The 20,895-nt window shown below is 46.1% G+C and overlaps 1 protein-coding gene across 2 annotated transcripts; it reads left to right on the top strand.

Moving 5' to 3' along the window:
* The first annotated feature begins 11,567 nt into the window (after nt 1–11,567).
* Nucleotides 11,568–18,723, top strand: CYP1A2 (cytochrome P450 family 1 subfamily A member 2). 2 transcript variants are annotated; one of them, XM_081964895.1, is made up of 7 exons: nt 11,568–11,865; nt 12,462–13,327; nt 13,966–14,092; nt 14,775–14,864; nt 16,013–16,136; nt 16,711–16,797; nt 18,247–18,723. In XM_081964895.1, exons 2-7 carry the CDS (start codon nt 12,494–12,496, stop codon nt 18,548–18,550), a joined length of 1,566 nt encoding a protein of 521 aa, XP_081821021.1. In that variant the 5' UTR covers nt 11,568–11,865; nt 12,462–12,493; the 3' UTR covers nt 18,551–18,723. The 2 variants fall into 2 exon arrangements, with proteins under 2 accessions (XP_081821021.1, XP_081821020.1); XM_081964894.1 differs by having other exon boundaries at nt 11,570–11,865; nt 12,459–13,327; nt 18,247–18,722.
* The last annotated feature ends 2,172 nt before the right edge of the window (nt 18,724–20,895 follow it).

The following is a 20,895-nucleotide window of genomic DNA, read 5'->3' as shown; positions in this document are numbered from 1 at the left end:
GGGACGACAGAGAATGAGGTGGCTGGATGGAGTCCCCGAAGCAGCCGGCGTGAGCTTGAATGGACTCCAGAGGATGGTAGAGGACAGGAAGGCCTGGAGGAACATTGTCCATGGGTTTGCAATGAGTTGGACATGACTTCGCAACTCACAACAACAAATCTTTTGATCTTGGCATTGTTTCTTATTGATGTGTCTTTTAATTTTTTAAAAAATTCAATGTATCAATGCTCCTTTCATAAAAATAAAAAACACACCTCTGAAACGCACACACACCCCCAGAGGTGGGTTCCTGCCAGTTCAGACGAATAGGTAGTGTCAGCCTCTCTTTCGCTATTCCCTTTCGGCTGCCATTGAAACGGGGAGGGGGGGGCTGGTATTTGGGAGGGGGAGGTTTGGTACAGGAGAGCTTGTTAAGAGGGAGTTTTGTTCTCACCATCTACGGCGCATGCTGAAGGCTGGTGTTTAGAGTTGGTCAAGGCCAACTGTCCTGCACACCAACCTGATGATGCTTCTTGGAGATGCGACCCACATGACACCTGAGGGATTTGCAGATTGGACAATGGGATGAGGGGTTGCCGGTGGGGGGGAGAGGATTGGACAAATATTGATATGTATGATTTCGCGCTCTTCTGCCTCAGACCTTGCTTTGCTTTGCTGCTATCTTTTCATAACCAGTAAAAGTACTCTTTTGAGCCTGCAAAATGGAGTTAAGTGGTTTCTTTCTTGGTTGCTGAAGGAGGCCGGCCTGACAGGTAGTAACTCAGCCAGACACGGACACAAACCGGTTCTATCCTCGGGGCCGTCATCTTGATTTTTGGTTCTGCGCATACAATACAATACAATACAATACAATAGTAGAGTTGGAAGGGACCTTGGAGGTCTTCTAGTCCAACCCCCTGCCTAGGCAGGAAACCCTATACCGTTCCAGACAAATGGCTATCCAACATCTTCTTAAAGACTTCCAGTGTTGGGGCATTCACAACTTCTGGAGGCAACTTCTGTTCCACTGATTCATTGTTCTAACTGTCAGGAAGTTTCTCCTCAGTTCTAAGTTGCTTCTCTCCTTGATTAGTTTCCACCCATTGCTTCTTGTTCTACCCTCAGGTGCTTTGGAGAATAGTTTGACTCCCTCTTCTTTCTGCATGCGCAGAACAATCTTATTAATGAAAAAAAAGTACATTTCTTTTGCCTTGTCTGATGTTGTGCGCAGGCCGTTTTAGATGCAAAGGTGCACGCATGTGGAGCAATTTTTTTTGCGCACCGATCCAGTAGCAATGCCTGCAGGAAACCGTCCCTGACCCCCTCCCCATAACGGCTTCACTGTTGCACTCGCGTGTTAGCTTTGCGTGGCGTGTCCCAAACAGGAAAAAGGGGGTTCGTTTCAAAGCCGGCTCCCCGTTTTGTTTTTACAAAAAAAAAAAAAATTCTACATTGCTTGGAATGGAAGTCCAAATGACCTGTCCTTCAAAAAGGGATAACAGTCCCTCGGTGAAGGGAGGAAAAAGTCCTTTGCGGTTATGTAGGCTTGCGTGTGATTGTGTGCGAAGTGGCTAGAGGTTAAAGATTATCATCGCTGCAGTTTTTGGGCCGGAGGGCAAGAGATTTGTTTTTTACCCCCAGAGGTCAAAAGATCACTCGTGTGCGTGAGAAGCTCTTTGGCCACAGCTCAGTAAGTTTCCTGTAGAGATAAACAGGCCCTGGGGCCCTGGGGTCTCCTCTGGTGATGGGAGAAGGAATCGGGCTTTATGGGACCGTCAAGAACAAGATGAAGGAAGCCTGTTGATGGATATTCATCCAGGTCATAGTTGTCTCAAGGGTCTTTCTCTCAATGGTAACTGGACTGGTGTTTTTTTCTTAAGGAAGACGGAGAAAGAGAAGGAGGAGGAGGAGGGGGAGAAGAAGAAGAAGAAGAGGAGGAGGAGGAGGAGGAGGAGGAGGAGGAGGAGGAAGAAGAAGAAGAAGAAGAGGAAAAAGAGGAGAAGGAGGCAGCAGAGGAAGAAGACAAGGAAGAAGAAGAAGAAGAAGAAGAAGAAGAAGAAGAAGAAGAAGAAGAAGAAGAAGAAGAAGAAGAAGAAGAAGAAGAAGAAGAAGAAGAAGAAGAAGAAGAAGAAGAAGAAGAAGAAATTTCGCCTCGTCTAAGAAGCTTCATCAGTTCTGACTGGATATTTCCATCTCCCTGCCATCAGAACTGATGAAGCTTCTCAGGTGAGAAGTGAAATGTCTTCTTCTTCTTCTTCTTCTTCTTCTTCTTCTTCTTCTTCTTCTTCTTCTTCTTCTTCTTCTTCTTCTTCTTCTTCTTCTTCTTCTTCTTCCTCTTCCTCCTCTTCCTCCTCCTCCTCCTCCTCCTCTGCTGCCTCCTCTTTTTCCTCTTCCTCTTATTCTTCCTCCTTCTCCTCTCCTCCTTCTTTTCTTCTTTTCATCATCATCATCTTCTTCTTCTTCTTCTTCTATCTCTTCTCCTCTTCCTCCTTCTTCCTCTTCTCCTCCTCCTCCCCCTCCCCCCTCAAGGAAAAAACAGTCCAGCTGCCTTTTGAAACAGCAACTTTGAGAAAACAAAGGAGAGCTGTCCAGCTAGGAACCATGGCTGTGATCTGTTGAGGGCTTTCTTGCAATTTTATTCTGGCCCCAGTTCTTAAGTTAGCCTCCTGGTTGTTAAGCGAAGCGGCTTCCCTGTTGACTTAGCTTGCCAGAAGGCTGCAAAAGATGGCCATGTGACCTTCCAGGACAAAGCCACCGTCGTAAATATGAACCGGTTGCCACACGGATAAAGTTTGATCATGTTACCACAGGGATGCTGGCATGGTCATAAGTGAGGAAAAAACGGCCCCAAGTCGCTTTTTTTCACTGCTTCAAAAACGGTCACTAAACGAGTCCCGACTCTAGGGGGCAGTGCTCATCTCCGTTTCAAAGAGCCAGTGCTGTCCGAAGATGTCTCCGTGGTCATGTGGCCGGCATGACTCAATGCCGAAGGCGCAGAGAACGCTGTTCCCTTCCCACCAAAGGTGGTTCCTATTTTTCTACTTTCATTTTTTACCTGCTTTCAAACTGCTAGGTTGGCAGAAGCTGGGACAAGTCATGGGAATTCACTCCGTTACGCAGCGCTAGGGGTTCGAACCGCCAAACTGCCAACCTTCCTGATCGACAAGCTCAGCGTCTTAGCCACCCGAGCCACTTAACTAACTAACTAATTAATTAATTACTGGAGACACCCCAGTAATCAAAGAAAACAGAATAACCTGCCATTTTGATATTTCTTTTTCTTCTTTTAAATAGATTTTTATTCTTTTTTCCCCATCTGTAATAACTCTCAATCATCACATTAACATTGTTGTGTGTGTGTGTGTGTGTGTGTGTGTGTGTGTGTGTGTGTGTGTATAAAAGATATATATATATATCTTTTATCGCTTCTATATTTATATACATTCATTTACAGTTTTATACATTTCTCTATTGCTTCTTGGCTAAATTAACTTCATTTCTGTTATACAACCATTTATACCAAGTGTCCCAAATTTCATAGTATTCAGTCTCTTCCTTATCCTTTAATCTTAATGTTAATTTATTCATTTCTGTGCAATCTAAAATTTTCTGAATCATTCACCTGGGGGAATATTACTCTCTTTCCAACATTAAGCCAAGGTTATTCTGGCTGCAGTCAACTAGTGTATTAATATATATTTAATTTTCTTTCTATCTTCCCACTTGGCTATTCCCAACAGAAAAAAAAGTCATTTTGATATTTTTTTTCAACCATAACCTGCAGGCACTCTACTTGACCCCCCTCAAAGACCCCCCCTCAAAGGAGAGGACGGCCTCGTGGGTCACCCCTCCTTCCGACCCTGGTTTTCTCCCCTGAGCGAAAGGCACCAATGTGCCCCCCCCTGCCTTCCCACCTGGGGTCTCTTAAGAAAAGAATGAACCCGCTAAAGTGAGCCACTGGGTAGTGTTTGCTGACTGAAATCTTACAGCCATCTTTCCTGCTGGCTGTTTTTGCAAGCTGAGTTTTTGAGCCCGAGATCACCAGGGCGTGTCCAGGAAGGGCCTGGGAGGCACAGGCTGCCTGGCACGCAAGGATTTTGCAGCCAGGAGGATGGTACCTTGCCCAGCCTGGCATGGGCACAGTGTTTCGTTCTCACCCAGCTTTGTCACGAAGGTTTTTCTTTTCTCAAGGTTTGCTGCGGGAAGCTGTTTTTGCACGTGAAAGGAAACTAAACGATTCCCAGGCTGATGGCTTTAGATTTTTGGCTCCTGGCGACTGGGAGGGCATGATTTCTGCAGCCTGAGGGTTGGGAGTGTTCTAAGAAATGGTTGTTCCCCGTCCTTTGGACAGAAATTCAGATTAACAGAGTTAGAAGGGACCTTGTAGGTCATCTAGTCCAACCCCCCCCCCAAGCAGGAGACCCTACGCCATTTCACAGATTAACAGAGTTGGAAGGGACCTTGTAGGCCATCTAGTCCAACCCCGCACCCAAGCAGGAGTACTTGTTCTAACTACAGTGGTTTCCACCAAGGTCCTCTGTTCCGGCGGGAACAGTGGTTTAATCCTATTGGTCGAAGAGTCTGACAGCTCCCTATAAAAGGGCTGCTGTCAGACTCAATCTTCACTGGATTGTTCTCATTTGTTGTACTTAATAAAGAGCTGTTGTTACCGTTAAGCTGTGTGTGCCTATCCATTGCCCAATCCAACAAGACCCTACGCCCTTTCACAGATTAATAGAGTTGGAAGGGACCTTGTAGGTCATCTAGTCCAACCCCCCACCCAAGCAGGAGACCCTACGCCCTTTCACAGATTAATAGAGTTGGAAGGGACCTTGTAGGTCATCTAGTCCAACCCCCCCACCCAAGCAGGAGACCCTACGCCATTTCACAGATTAATAGAGTTCAGTAATATATATTTTAGGCAGATAGAAGCAAAGTTTACCCAATCAGAGACAAAGATTCGTTACCAATGTGATTTTAAAAGCATCCTTGTGTTCAAGCTCCTGTCTCTGTGTACCTTATCTATGGAGTATTCCTATAGCCTTGCGGAGGAGGTGGCAGCCCCCCTTTGCCAAGTTGTTTTTCGGCAGAATGCTTTAAGGATTTATGAGCCAGGAAAACTCCCTAGTTTAGTTCCTTTATCTATTGGGCCTGATATTCCCGTGTAACAATTTCTTCTATGTTTTCAAGAATGTGCCTAGCCTTGAAGCCAAGAATAGAAGCGAGACACAGCAGTGAGATAACATTTGCAGCCACGCCATCCAGGATTAAGATTACAATTTGCTAGGCTAGAAAACAACTGATTTCTGACGGTGTACAATAATATAAGCAGAAGCCAATAACGAAGCTTAATTCGTAAGAAATGATTTCTAGCAGTAAATCATATCAGAAGCAAACGGCAAATCTGGGTTTAATCAGTAACAATTATATAGTAACATAAGCAATCCATAATAAAAGCACATAGCCAATATTGATTCATATTGATTCATGTATGCCTTTGTTTTTATTCTCCAGTCTTCTAATAATCATGCTCTTCTTTGCATTCTTTCTAGAGCAGGGGTGTCCGAACTTGGGAACTTTAAGACTTGTGGACTTCAACTCCCAGAATTCCCCAGCCAGCTATGCTGGCTGGGGAATTCTGGAAGTTGAAGTCCACAAGACTTAAAGTTCCCAAGTTTGGACACCCCTGTTCTAGAGCCTCAGTATTTATTTTATAGTGGGCTGACCAAAACTGGATGCAGTACTCTAGGTGTGGCCTTACTAAGGCTTTATAGAGTGGTATTAGTACCCCACTTGGTCTTGATTGTATCCCTTGATTGCTGGCCCCCTAATTAATGGATTGTCTACTAAGACTCCAGGATCCCTCTCACAGTTACTGCTATTAAGACTGGTTTCATCCAGTCCACATGCGTACTTTTGGTACATTTTTTTGCCTAAATGTAAGACTTTCTCCCACCACCTCCAAGAAGAGGAGGATGTCCACCTATTCTCCAAAGCACCCGAAGGCAGGACAAGAAGCAATGGGTGGAAACTAATCAAGGAGAGAAGCAACCTGGCATTAAGGAGAAACTTCCTAACAGTGAGAACAATCAATCAGCGGAACAACTTGCCTCCAGAAGTTGTGAATGCTCCAACACTGGAAGTTTCACCCCGTTTTCCCGAAAATAAGACCTCCCCAGCCAATAAGCCCAATTGGGCTTTTGAGCGCATGCACTAAAATAAGTCCTCCCTGAAAATGTTGCAACACACAGCAGCCATGAGGTGACCACGCTCACCGCCTCCTGCACCTCAAAAATAAGAAGACCTCTCCCCAAAATAAGGCCAACTGCTTATTTCGGGAGGAGGGGGGGGGAGTCAAAAGAAAAGAAGACCCTGTCTTATTTTCAAGAAAACATGGTAAGAAGAGATTGGGCAACCATTTGTCTGAAATGGTATAGGGTTTCTTGCCTGAGCAGCAGGGTGGACTAGAAGATCTCTAAGGTCCCTTCCAACTCTGTTATTCTATTCTATTCTATTCTATTCTATTCTATTCTATTCTATTCTATTCTATTCTATTCTATTCTACTAGAAGGAGCTCTGGGTTAGCCTGCTTTCACCTGGGACGCCCTCAAATGTGTTGGATTCAAAAACTGGCCCCTGACCCTGGACTTTGGGGACAGTGCTGTGCTCTAACTACTCACTAGCTCAAATAGAGGTCCTTCTGTGCACCCAGAGCCCAACTGCCCAGCCAACAGAGGTGTCTGGTTGAGTGAACTTCCATGCCCCATTGGCTTTGTCCCTTCTCTCTGTGTTTGCAGTGGAGAACCTATTGAATGTTGACCAAGTAGCTTTGCACGCAACCCTGGGCAATCGTTAACATGGAGACAAGGCCAGATGTCACTAAAGGTTGGTTGGGCAATCCCAGCCGATGTCAACATCTTGTGATCTTGGGCAAAGGGAGGTTGAGAGAGGTTGGCACAAACCTTTTCAGCTCCCAGCCTGGGGCTTCCGAAAAGGATTCTGCTCCCTTGGCTTTCTTCATTCGTATCGGAAGCATCACAATGAAAATAAGGCGTTCCGTGCAACGCAACGTTCAAAATATAAAATGCAAGGTATGTAGAAGTTAAACAGACCTGGTCCAGAAACTTAGCAACATTCATTGCGTTTTGTTCCGCTGCTGTGAGGGTCACAAATGTACACTCATCAGGATATGAAGGACAGGTATACATCTGTGTTGTTTGTAAGGCACCACAATCACAAGGGGCAGAAGCCACCAGATAGCCCAATTTGAATTAGATTAAATTAACAGAGTTGGAAAGGACCTTGTAGGTCATCTAGTCCAAGCCGGAGACCCTACACTATTTCTGACAGATGGCAGTCCAGTCTCTTCTTGAAAGCCTCCAGTGATGAAGCTCCCACAACTTCTGAAGGCAACTTCTGTTCCATGGGTTGATTGCTCTCACTGTCAGAAAATTTCTCCTTATTTCCAGATTGAATCTCTCCTTATTCAGTTTCCATCCATTATTCCTTGTCTGGCCTTCAGGTGCTTTGGAAAATAGCTTGACCCCCTCCTCTCTGTGGCAGCCCCTCAAATATTGGAAGACTGCTGTCATGTCTCCCCTGGTCCTTTTTTTCATTAAACTAGACATACCCATTTCCTGCAACTGTTCAACGTATGTTTTAGCCTCCAGTCCCCTAATCCTCTTGGTTGCTCTTCTCTGCACTCTTTCTAGAGTCTCCACATCTTTTTTATAGTGTGGTCGAAAACTGGAAGTTAACAGAAGTTAACAGATTAACAGAGTTGGAAGGGACCTTAAAGGTCATCTAATCCAACACACACACACCCAAGCAGGAGACCCTACACCATTTCTGACAGATGGCAGTCAAATTTCATTTTGAAAGCGTCCAGTGATGAAGCTCCCACAACTTTTGAAGGCGACTTCTGTTCCATGGGATTGATTGCTCTCATAGTCAGAAAATTCATCCTTATTTCTAGGTTGAATCTCTCCTTGTTCACTTTCCATCCATTGTTCCTTCTCTGGCCTTTGGGCTCCTTGGAAAATAGCTTGACCCCTTCCCTCTCTCTTTTTATAGGAATATATTAATATTATTGTTATCTTTTTCCTGAAATCCAATGAGAGTTTATCTGGTTAAGGGACAGGAGGTTTGTTGTTTTGGCCCAATCTTTTCTGTTCCCTTTTTTTGACTCTTGGGCAGGGGTGTCCAAACTTGGGAACTTTAAGACTTGTGGACTTCAACTCTCAGAATTCCCCAGCCAGCCATGCTGGCTGGGGAATTCTGGGAGTTGAAGTCCACAAGTCTTAAAGTTCCCAAGTTTGGACACCCCTGCTCTTGGGTGTTGAAGTCCACCCACCTTCATGTTGCTAAGGTTGAGTGAGCCAAGGGACTTTAATCCCACGGAAGTCTATTTGGAATTGCAAGAAGAGAGTAAATCGCCAACTACAAGTTTAAGAGCTGGAGATTTGAACCATCTCATTCCGGGTGGATTGCTCCCAGCATTACAGCCAGTTCGATGCACGCAAAAATTTTCTCTTGCCTCTTTTCCTGATAAATGTAAGTGTGTTTTTCCATCACAGACCCACAATCACTGAGCCTTAGGTTTTCCAAAAATGTCTTGTCTATTGACCACGCTTCATCTTTTAACCATTAGCCATAATTCTTAAATATACAAGTATATATTCAAGAGCGAGATATAAAGGGGGGGGAAACATAGGATAGATTAGCGAAGGAAAGGGAATAAGAAATGATACTAACTTATATTTGGGTTTGCGGATATACCATCCCAAGAAAACATAAACTAAGATTTGAAATATACACCTATAACAACAGAAAAAGAAAGGGAGAGAGGAGGAGAGAATGAGAGGAAGAGGGGGGGGGAAGAAGAAAGAGGTAAGGAGAGGAGGGTGGAAGGGAGAGAAAGAGAAGGAGAGAGGATAGGAAGGGAAAGAGGAAGAGTAGGCATAGGGGAGAGGTAAGGGAAGAAAGGAAGAGGAAGGAGAGGAGGGTAGAAGGGAGGAGAGAGGGTAGGAAGAGGAAGAGTAGGAGTAGGAGAAAGGGAAGGGAAGAAGGAAGAGGAAGGAGAGGAGGAAGGAAGAAAGTAGAGAAGGGAGGGAGGGAGAAAAGAAAGGGAAAATAAGATGGTGTTACAACAGGCGGAAGGGATGGTAAACAAAGCAACCCAAATTGTATATTATAACCTATTAAATGGAATAACAAATGTATAAAAATGATAAATGTAAAGAAGAATCACAATTATATGAATGTATCCTTAAAATGGTATGTAAGAGAATAAAAAATAAAACAATTGGGCGGGGGGAAGAACCATTAGTCATAATTCTTGAGGCTGGTGGGAACTGGAGTCTTTGAATGCTTGAAGGAATCAGCAGCTGGGAAAAATTTGGACAATGGCCACCTTTAAAACAAAGTGTCCAACTCGACCTCGTGAGATTGAAGAAGATTGGATCACCAACTTTTCTTCTTCCAGCATTTCAGGAGATCGAATATAAATATTATTTGACAACCTCTCCAGTCAAAACAACTTTTGACATCTCTCTTTTGGCTGGCAGCCTTAAGTGCCTTAGAATTTCCTTTGTTTGTAAAAGATTTAACAGAGAGCCTTAGGAATAATAAACTCAGGGGTTACTATTTGTACAAGATAAAGGTGAAGTTTCTCTCCAGCCAAGCTTAGCTCCTGGTGAATGTGTGAACATGTTTGTTGAGTTTCCTTTGGCAGAAGAATAGAAATGGATAGCCACTGCCTTCTCCTACAATATTTCTTCTCCAGCTTCCCAATTTGATCTAAATTAGGGGTGTCCAACAAGGGATGCGGTCAGTGAGTCAGTGGCTAAGACGCTGAGCTTGTTGATCAGAAAGGTTGGCAGTTTGGCGGTTCAAATCCCCAGCGCCACGTAACGGAGTGAGCTCCCGTGACTTGTCCCAGCTTCTGCCAACCTAGCAGTTTGAAAGCACGTAACAAATACAAGTAGAAAAATAGGAACCACCTTTGGTGGGAAGGGAACAGCGTTCCATGCACCTTCGGCATTGAGTCATGCTGGCCACATGACCACGGAGACGTCTTCAGACAGCACTGGCTCTTCGGCTTTGAAACGTAGATGAGCACTGCCCCCTAGCGTCGGGAACGACTAGCACATATGTGCAAGGGGAACCTTTACAACCTTGGCAACTTTAAGACTTGTGGACTTCAACTATCAACTTTAAGATTTGTGGACCCTACGTTGGCTGGGGAATTCTGGAAGTTGAAGTCCACAAAAGTCTTAAAATTGCCAAGGTTGGAAAAGCCCTGATCTAAAGTCTTTAGGATTGCTTGGTGGCTTTTCTTTCCGAACACAACTCAGATTCTCACTGGTCAATGGTTGTGAAATTATACTGTTGCTAAAATGTACTTGGTCAAGTGTGCTTTTAAAGGAGCAAGGTAGGAATGTATAAAATAGCCGAGTGGAATATGCAGTTTATCCATGCCAACGGTAAACTGTTTCGATGTTTAGTTGGGATGCATTTAAAATCGCGACTAACTTAGCCAAAGAAACAGACGTGTTCCTTCAAGCCAGTAAAATGAACGGCAGCACAGAACTATTATGAGAAATAGATTTCAATCCTTTGTGGTTTCCCATTTCTTCAACGGGTGAGTTGAGTCCAGTAGGCCAAAACAATGGAGGAAATCAGTTACGTTGATCCAGGCCGCTGGGATAATAATAAATGATGAGGGACTTCAATGAAGGTGTTGAAAAGCTCTGGTGATTCCGTGAGTCCCTTCAGAAAAGCATATTCCTCCTTCAGAGTGTTCTTCACAGCCTGATTTCAGATACCCTGAACTTTTCTTCCCTCAAACTCTGTTTGCTTTCTCTCTTGGCTCTGAAAAGTGGCACAGAGCTGCTCTCTAGGGCTTCTCACGCAAGGTTGGCTAATCTTTAACTTGGTTTTTATCCTGCCTGGTCAGGAGATTCTGTCCTTTTTTCAACCAAGGGATGAGCTCATCACCCCAATGTTCCACCAAGTCCATCCTCTTCTCCTCACCATGGAATCGTTCTATTCTTGTCGATCAGAAAGGTCGGCAGTTGGGCGGTTCGAATCCCTAGCACCGCGTAACGGAGTGAGCTCCCGTGACTTGTCCCAGCTTCTGTCAACCTAGCAGTCCGAAAGCATGTTAAAAAATGCAAGTAGGAAAATAGGGACCACCTTTGGTGGGAAGGGAACAGCGTTCCGTGCGCCTTCGGCATTGAGTCATGCCGGCCACATGACCAGGGAGACGTCTTCGGACAGTGCTGGCTCTTCGGCTTTGAAACGGAGATGAGCACTGCCCCCTAGAGTCAAGAACGATAAGCACATATGTGCGAGGGGAATCTTTATCTTTAGTCTGGTCTACCTATTGAATAGTTCCCAAAACACTGTCAACCATCTTGGGCCTTGTTTTGTTTTATTTATTGACTTATTAAATTTATTTGTTTCCCTTTGGCTCCGGATAAGGGCTTAGGGATTAAGGTATTGTGCAAACCCAGCCAGCTGGACTTTATTAAATAAGCCAGGCTTAAACAATGGTTGAATGCAAAAGAGAACACCAGCCTCCTTCATTACCAACCAAAATCTGGGGCGATCTTGGTAATCAAGAAGCACAATATTTATTACCTGGTTTTAGTCCAGTGCCACGGCATGGGATATTTTCCTTGGACTTTCTCCAGCTGAACTTGGAGAGTTTGTGGGTTAAATAATCATTTATTTAAATAATAGGAGAGCACTGGAAAACCTTCTCATAAGGTAGCCAGCAGCTGGCAGGAGAAAGAGCTAAAGACATTTGGACGAGAACTTTTACTTGTAGACTTCGTTGGCCTCATCACTAGTTCTAGTTCTTATTCCTCCTGATTTTACCAGGTATTTGTTATGGGAGGGAGGGAGCTGAGGAGGAAGGAAGGAAGGAAACATGAGGGAGGGAGGGAGGGAGGGAGGGAGGAAAGAAGGAAGGAAGGAAACATGGGAGAGAGAGGGAGGAAAGAAGGAAGGAAACATGAGGGAGGGAGGGAGGAAGGAAGGAAACATGAGGGAGGGAGGGGGGAAAGAAGGAAGGAAATGAGGGAGGGAGGGGGGAAAGAAGGAAGGAAGGAAACATGAGAGAGGGAGGAAGGAAAGGAGGAAGGAAGAAAGGAAGGAAGCATGAGGGAGTGAAGGAGGAGCGAGGGAAGGAAGGAAGGAAGGAAGGAAGGAAGGAAGGAAGGAAGGAAGGAAGGAAGGAAGGAAAAAAGGAAAAAGTCAACAGGGGAAGACAGATTTGCTTAACTGTGACCCATTTAACAATTGCAGTGATTTGCTAAACAGTTGTGGCAAAAATGATTATAACATTGGGAAGGACTCACTTAACCACCACCTTGCTTAGCAGTGGAAATTCTGAGCCCAATCACGTTTGTAAGTCAAGGACTCCCTATACTGATTTTTTTCTACCGCCTGTCCTATCTTTACTCTAATGTCAGTAGAGATCTGAAGACAACCTTTATCCAAGTTTGCCATGGGGCTCCCGGGAATCCTGGCATCCATTTCGGCGACTGAGGTCCTGATTGGCCTGGCTGTTTTCTGCCTGCTCTTCCTTGTCCTTCAGACCTTCCGGAAACAGGCCCCCCAGGGCCACAAAAGAATCCCTGGGCCACGGGGCTATCCCTTGATTGGCAACATGCTGGAGGTGGGGACCGACGTCCACCTCAGTTTGACTCAAATGAGCAAGATCTATGGAGATGTCATGATGATCCACATCGGGACAAAGCCAATCTTGGTGCTGAGCGGTCTGGAGACCATCAAGGAAGCTCTCGTGAGACACGGAGAAGTCTTCAAGGGACGTCCCGACCTTTACATCTTCCGCCATGTGGCCGATGGACAGAGCTTGTCCTTCAGCACCGATTCCGGACCGGTATGGTTTGCTCGTCGCAAGCTGGCTCAACACGCCCTGAAAACTTTCGGGTCTTCACCCAGCCTCACCTCCTTCTCCACCTGCCTCTTGGAAGAGCACGTCTCCAAGGAGGCCCACCACCTGAAGGCAAAGCTCCAGGAGGTGATGCGCGCAAAGAACCGTCTGGACCCCTATCTGTACTTGGTGGTAGCGGTGGCCAACGTGGTTTTGGCCATGTGTTTCGGTAAGCGTTACGACTACGATGACGAAGAACTGCTCGACATTGTGACCAATAGCGAACAGTTTGTGGAGACCACGGGCTCAGGAGGTCTAGCCAGCTTCATCCCTATCCTTCAGTATCTTCCCAACAGCAAGGTGAAGAAGTTTAAGAGCTACAATCAGCAATTCACTCGCTTCCTGCAGAAGAACGTGAAAGAGCATTACGAGAGCTTCAGGAAGGTAAGCAGGGGTGAGATTCAGCCGATTTGCACTGGTTGTTGCAAGGACCGGCTGGCCTCGCCCACCCCTCCCCTCCCAGGAGTCTCCACACCGCCTGTTCATCATGCCAGCTGAGCGCAGGGCTTGCGTAGACGCTGTGGGAGGGCGAAAAACAACCCCCCTGGAAATCTGGAAACAGGTCTGTTTCTGGCCTTCGGAGCCTGGGGTAGGCCGTTTTCACCCTCCTTAAGGCTTGAGGGAAGCCTCCGGAGGCTGGGGAGGGCAAAAAACAGGCCTACCAGAAGTACTGGAAGTCCAAAAATAGGTCCATTTCCAGCCTCCAGAGGGCCTCTGGAGCCCAGGGGAGGCCATTTTTGCCCTCCCGGAGGCTCGAACAAAGCCTCCGGAGCCTGGGGAGCCATGGTTCAGGAGGCCAGGTAGGCCATGCCCACCAAGCAACTGGGCAGACAACCGGTTGCTAACAATTTTCAGTCCCACCCCTGAAGGTAAGATATTGTTGGAAGAAATATCCAGGTCCAGTTCCAAGCTAGGAGCTTCCTAAAAAAATTTTTTTTAAAAAAGGCTGATCGTTCTTGAAATTGCCTCTTATGTGGTATTATTGTAAAGTCAACCCAACTTCCCTTGACCTCTCCTTTCAGGATCACATCCGCGATATCACTGATTCTCTGATCCAGGAAAGCCAAAAACAGAAAGCGGACGCCAACGGGAAAACTCAGCTCCCGGCTGGAAAAATTGTGAATCTGGTCAATGACATTTTTGGGGCAGGTAAGCTCTTCGCCTGAGGGCCTAATGAAAAATGAACCCCCGAGGAGAAGCACAGGTAGTCCTCAACTTACAAACATTCCTTGAGTGACGGCTCCAAGCTACAACGGCACTGAAAAAAAGGGATTTGTTTCTCACACTGACGACCACTGCAGCATCCTTACCAGCAGGGGATCAAAATTCAGACGCTTGGCAACTGGTTCATACTTATGACGGTTGCTCTGTCCCAGAGTTGTGGGCCCCCCTTTTGCGACCTTCCGACAAGCCAAGTCAATGGGGAAGCCGGATTCGCTTAACAACTGGGTTGCTAACTGATCAACTGCAGTTCCTCGCTTCACAACTGTGGCCAGAAAGGTTGTAAAAGGAAGGGATCTCACTTAACTGTCTCACTTAGCCATAGAAATGTTGGGCTTTTGGACGTAAATCTTCCTCCTGTCTTCCCCCCAAGGCCATTCCCACAGGCCCTTATCTTTTCCACGGCTCCTGAATGGTTATTGTGAGATAGCAGGCTCCAGCAAAGTCCTCAATTACACATATTCCTTGCTTTGTTCCAGGGGTGGGCTTCAAAAATAGCCCTCTTGTAGGGGAGACGCCCCCCCCCCCGTCAGGAGGTGAGATGGAGTTATTTTGGTCCCGCCGTGCCCTCTTTTTCTCTATGCGTGTGTTTGTGTTTGTGTTGTTACAGGTTTCAGCACAGTGTCCACTTGCTTGTCCTGGTCCCTTATGTATCTCATCACTTATCCCGAAATTCAGAAAAAGATCCAGGAAGAAATAGGTGGGTTGTTTCTTCCTTCTCTGCCAGGATAATTAATCTGGAACCAGGAGTTAGCTTTCTTCCTTCCTTCCTTCCTTCCTTCTTTCCTTCCTTCCTTCCTTCCTTCCTTCCTTATTTATTTATTTATTTATTTGAATGTATTCGTCCCACAACTTCTCTAACAGAATAATTAATCTGGAACCAGGAGTTTTCTTTCTTTCTTTCTTTCTTTCTTTCTTTCTTTCTTTCTTTCTTTCTTTCTTTCTTTCTTTCTTTCTTTCTTATTTATTTATTTGAATGTATTTGTCCCACAACTCCAGTGGACTCGTCACGGAACAAAATAAGAGGCGGGTTTGCAAACGTATGCTCAGCTTTTGCGGGAACCAAAACAACCCACATACACCCAGTGTTCTGACCCAGCTCCCCAAACACAACAACCCCTCTGAAATGAACTCAAAGATTCCTTTATTAGGAGCGCTGGCAACCCCAATAAAGAGTAAAAAAAGTTTCACTCTCACTGCAGGCTAACAAGTCTGGCTGGAAGATGAATAGTGGTTAGTCACATCTATTCATCTCCGCCCCCTGCCTTTGATCCCCAGAGCTAGGGTGGGGCTTCGCTAGCAGCGGTGGCTTTTCCGTCCGAAAGGACCGGCCTTTAGATTTCCACTGCTCTCCTCTCCTCTGCCTTCTGCGCATCCGCACGTCAGGCACTGGACCCAGCTGTTCCTCCTCTTCCTCCTCAGCCACCTCCAGACCTGGGGGCTGTTGACTCTCCATCTGAGGGCTGATGGACAGCCCAGGCTCCGCCTCTCTCTCTCTCTGCCAGCTCCATTCCCTCTTCCTCCTCGGAGCTCTCAAGTTGCCTTGATGCTGACCCTGAATCCCACGCCTCCTCCTCCTCCTTTGATTTGGCTGCTGGAGGGGACAATGGCCAACAGGCCCCAACCCATGGACTTTGTCAGCCCTACAATGTAGGACAAGCTATGAAATCCAATTTTTGTGGGGGCTTTTGAGGGACATTTTCTCTTGGCTCAAGCCCCTCTTATCTGACCATTGCTTTAGCAAAGGGCACTTCATCCCAACCTTCGAGGTCACTCCCTATGCCCTCTATAGACAAGGTCATCTCATGGAAGTGAGGAGCTCTTTGATGTTTCCTTCCTGCCTTCCAGATGTCACCATCGGCAGAGAACGGAAGCCGCGATTGTCCGATCGCTCCCTACTCCCTTACACGGAAGCTTTCATCCTGGAAGTGTTCAGACACTCTACCTTCCTGCCGTTCACACTTCCCCACTGGTAAGTCCCTAAATTCCTAACAGAAATAGATGGGTCCCCAAACCAATCCCTGAACCTGGTCAGCCCCATCACGTCAGCCATGAATCTCACCAGAGGTGGTTGTCAGATTTTCTAAAGATGCCGTAATTGAATCATAATTATCGAGTCAAGTTTTTAGTACAAAGCCAGTGATTTATTAGGAGCTTCATTAGGCAAGATCTGTTCGCAGTCAAGCCTATGCTTTGTTTGATTTACTTCTGAACTTTACCCCTGTTCCTTCCCTCCCCTCAGTCTGTGTCATAGATCACAGTCCCCTGTAAGATGCACCCCTCCCAAGCCGGCTGCAGTCATCTGAAATCTGACTCCAGCTGACAGTATGCGTCGAATGCGCTCCCTGTCTCCCATGACAACGCGTGGAGTTGACAGTAGTATTCTACCGGTTCAGAACGGTTCACCCGAACCGATAGCGGAAAACGAGGGGAGCCCCACCATTCCCTAAGAGTTGTCCAATGTCCACACCCATCTTCCTTTCTTTCCTAAACAGGCAGACTCTTTGAAAAAAAATATATTTTTTATTTCCTTGTTTTCTTTTCAGCACTACGAGGGACACCGTCTTCAAGGGCTACTTCATTCCTAAGGACCTCTGTACCTTTATCAACCAGTGGCAAGTCAACCATGATGAGTAAGTAGTGAGTTCTCATGGAAGAACAGAAATATTGTAGCAAAATGACAGGGTTGGAAGGGATCTTGGTCTTCTAGCGCAACCCCCTGCTCGAGTTTTCACTGTCAGGAAATTTCTCTTTACTGGAAAAATGGGCCTCCAATAGGTCTTCTGATGGGACCAACCACAGCTGGCTTAAACATCGTTTGTTGACTACAACACAACTCTCTGGCTTCTCTCTGGATTTTGCTAAGCCTAAACCAAGCAACCGTATTAAGGCTTGGTGTGATTTAACAGATTAACAGAGTTGGAAGGGGCCTTGTAGGTCATCTAGTCCAACCCCCCCCCCACCAAGCAGGAAACCCTACACCATTTCTGACAGATGGCAGTCCAATCTCTTCTTGAAAGCCTCAAGTGATGACGCTCCCACAACTTTTGAAGGCAACTTCTGTACCATGGGTTGATTGCTCTCACTGTCAGGAAATTTCTCATTTCCAGGTTGAATCTCTCCTTGGTCAGTTTCCATCCATTATTCCTTGTCTGGCCTTCAGGTGCCTTGGAAAATAGCCTGACCCCCCCTCCTCTCTGTGGCAGCCCCTCAAATATTGGACTGCTATGATATCTCCCCTGTTCCTTTTCTTCCCTAGACTAGCCATGCCCAGTTCCTGCAACCGTTCTTCATATGTTTTAACCTCCAGTCCCCTCATCATCCTGGTTGCTCTTCTCTGCATTTTTTCTAGAGTCACAACATCTTTTTTATAGTGTGGTGACCAAAACTGGATGCTCTTACTAAAGCTTTATAGAGTGGTATTAGTACCTCCCTTGATCTTGGTTGTATCCCTCTGTGAGGGATCCCTCTGTGATGTGTGAAGCAGTGGTGGGATTCAATATTTTTTACTACTGGTTCTGTGGCTTGGTGTGCTGGGCATGGCAGGGGAAGGATACTGCAAAAATCTCATTCCCTCCCCCCTCCAGGGGAAGGATACTGCAAAATCCCCATTCCCTCCCCCCTCCAGGGGAAGGTTACTGCAAAATCCCCATTCCCACTCCACTCCAGGGGAAGGATACTGCAAAATCTCCATTCCTACTCCACTCCAGGGGAAGGATACTGCAAAATCCCCATTCCCTTCCAACTCCAGGGGAAGGATACTTCAAAGTCTCCATTCCCTTCCAACTCCAGGGGAAGGATACTGTATAATCTCCATTCCCTCCCCACTCCAGGGGAAGGATACTGCAAAATCCCCATTTCCTGGGACTCAGCTGGAACTTGGGAGGCAGAGAATAGATGGGGGTGGGGCCAGCCAGAGGTGGTATTTGCCAGTTCTCCTGACTACTCAAAATTTCCACTACCGGTTCTCCAGAACTGGTCAGAACCTGCTGAATCTCACCTCTGGTGTGAACTCAAGCCAGGAAACCCAGATTTTTTTAGCTGCTGACCTCAAGCCTTCATTCCCTGCCTCCTCTTTGTAGGAATCATTGGAAAGACCCCTCTGCCTTCGTTCCCGAGCGTTTTCTCACTGCCAACGGGAAAGAAATCAACGCGGATGAGCGGGACAAAGTCCTGCTATTCGGTTTGGGGAAACGACGATGCATCGGAGAGCCCATCGCTCGACGGGAAGTCTTCCTTTTCTTGGCCACTTTGCTACAAGACCTGCAGTTCAGCGTTCCTGATGGGATGACGGTAAACATGACCCCTCTCTACGGCCTCACCTTCCGGCATGAGAGATGCGAGCACGTCCAAGTGAAACAGCGTTTTCCTAATAAGATGGACTAATTGCAGAAACTACTTGGAACAACTTATATCCTCCGATGTTACCTTAACATTTCCTAGGTCCTTGGTTAGGACTTGAGCCGTTGAGCTACTAACCAGCCCCAAAGGCTGTGACTCTCACCAAAGATTAACCTGATAATGATGATGATGATGATGATGATGATGATGATGATGATGATAATAATAATAATAATAATAATAATAATAATAATAATAATAATAATAATAAATACAACTTGACATGGACATGGCTTAAGATGGGAATCATCATGAAAGAAATGGAAAGTTTAATGCTGCCTGCTCAAGAACAAGCACTACAAACTAATGCCATGAAAGCGAACATACAAAAATCCACTGACAACCCAAACTGCCGACTTTGCAATAACAAAGTCGAAACTGTTTCACATTTAATATGTGAATGCAGGAAAATCGCACAGATTACAAAGCTAGACACGACCGAGTTGCTAAATTAATCCACTGGCCGTTATGTAAAAAATGTGATTTGCCTGTATCCAGAAAGTCATGGGAAGAGAAAGGGGAAAAAGTTACCGAAAATGAGAAGGTGAAGATCTTGTGGGACTTTCGAATACAAACGGATCGTCATTTGGAGCACAACACGCCAGATATCACGGTTGTCGAGGGTCGAAGTGTACAGTTTATTGATATCGCTGTTCCTGGAGATGCCAGAATTGAAGAAAAAGAACTGGAAAAAATCATGAAAGATCGCAACCTGGCCATCGAAACTACACGGCTATGGATGAAGCATGTCACAGTGGTACCCATTGTCATCGGGGCACATGGCACCATGTCCAAGAATTTTACAAGATCCATCCACAAATTGCAGCTTCCTGCAATAACACCAGCGGAGCTGCAAAAAGCTGTGCTACTCGGAACATCTTATATTTTAAGAAGGTCCTTGGTTGACCCCTAGGACGCTGGCAGCAAACCGTATCAACCATTAACTGGTATTTGTAATGCATTTTTAAATGTTCAGTTGGCTGAGTTTCATGTTTAATGAATAAAGTATATAATAATGAAATGAAACACAGAACGCTGTTACCTTCCCACTGAAGTGGTACCTATTTATCTACTCGCCTTTGCATGTTTTCAAACTGCTAGATGGGCAGGAGCAGGAGCAAGGGACGGGAGCTCACCCCGTCGTGCGGAACTTGGGTCTCGAACCTGGGCTGCCATGATGGCACAGTGGTTCAAATGCAGTACTGCAGGTTACTTCTGCTGACTGCCGGCTACCAGCAGCTTGGCAGTGCCATTCCCACCGGCTCCAGGTTGATTCAGTCTCCTTCCCTCCCTCCCTCCCTCCTTCCCTCCCTTCCTTATTAGAGTAGAGCTGGAAGGGACTTTGGAGGTCTTCTAGTCTAGTCCTATGCTCAAGCAGGACATCCTATACCATTTCAGGCAAGTGACTGTCCAGCCTCTTCTTAAAAACCTCCAGCGATGGAGCACCCACAACTTCTGGTGGCCAGTAGTTCCGCTGGTTAATTGTCCTCACTGTTAGGACGTTTCTCCTCAATTCCAGGTTGCTTCTCTCCTTGATTAGTTTCCATCCATTGTTTCTTGCCCTGCCTTCTTTAATTTCCAAACTTCTAAGAGAAACATTCTTGGGTATTTTTGCCCTGATGGGTTTGAAGCAATCCAGTTAGAACAACCTGCTCTTATTTTCCTTTCCAATGGGGTTGATTCAACAGCCAGGCTTCTTAAGGCGTGTGGGAGACTTTGCACGGATGCACGAGAGTGCACGCACGCACATGCAGAGGAACCGAAAGGCCGGTTGAGTAATGACCCTGGCCTTGGTCCAAGTAAAAATGGCAGCGCCTGTTATTATTCGCTGAGCGGTAGATCCTTTATTATATAATCACCTGGCACCCGACAAGAGGGAAAATAAAATAGAAGAACACTTGATAGGTTCACGAGGATTTGAGAGGTTCAAAAGTTTATCTGCGGGAGCAGGATAATCAGAACTCAGGAGAGGACTTAGTAGAAGGAAGAAAAACTTTAATAAAAAACACGCTTCTCTTTATGGCAGACTAAGGGGTGTGTGTTTTTGTGTGTGTGTTTGTGTGTGTGTGTGTGTGTGTGTGTGTGTGTATTTCAGATGGGCTGGACTGCACCTTCCAATTGCCCGTCTCAACGTGGCTACTGGTCCTCCTGCGTAGAAGGGCCCAGAAGCATCCTGGGGAAAATCAAGAGAGGCCGCTGCAAATTTGGCAACTTTTAAAAACTGGTGGACTTCTTTGATTCCCAGAATTCCCCAGCCGGAGATGCTGGCAACCATGCTGGTTGGGGAATTCTGGGAGTTGAAGTTTGGAGAGGCCTGAGCTCCAAGCATC

This window comes from Natrix helvetica, assembly GCF_964273705.1.
Source record: "Natrix helvetica genome assembly, chromosome: 12".
Lineage (NCBI taxonomy): Eukaryota > Metazoa > Chordata > Lepidosauria > Squamata > Natricidae > Natrix > Natrix helvetica.
Note: the sequence above shows the minus strand (reverse complement) of the source record. Positions and strands in the feature narration are given on the sequence as shown.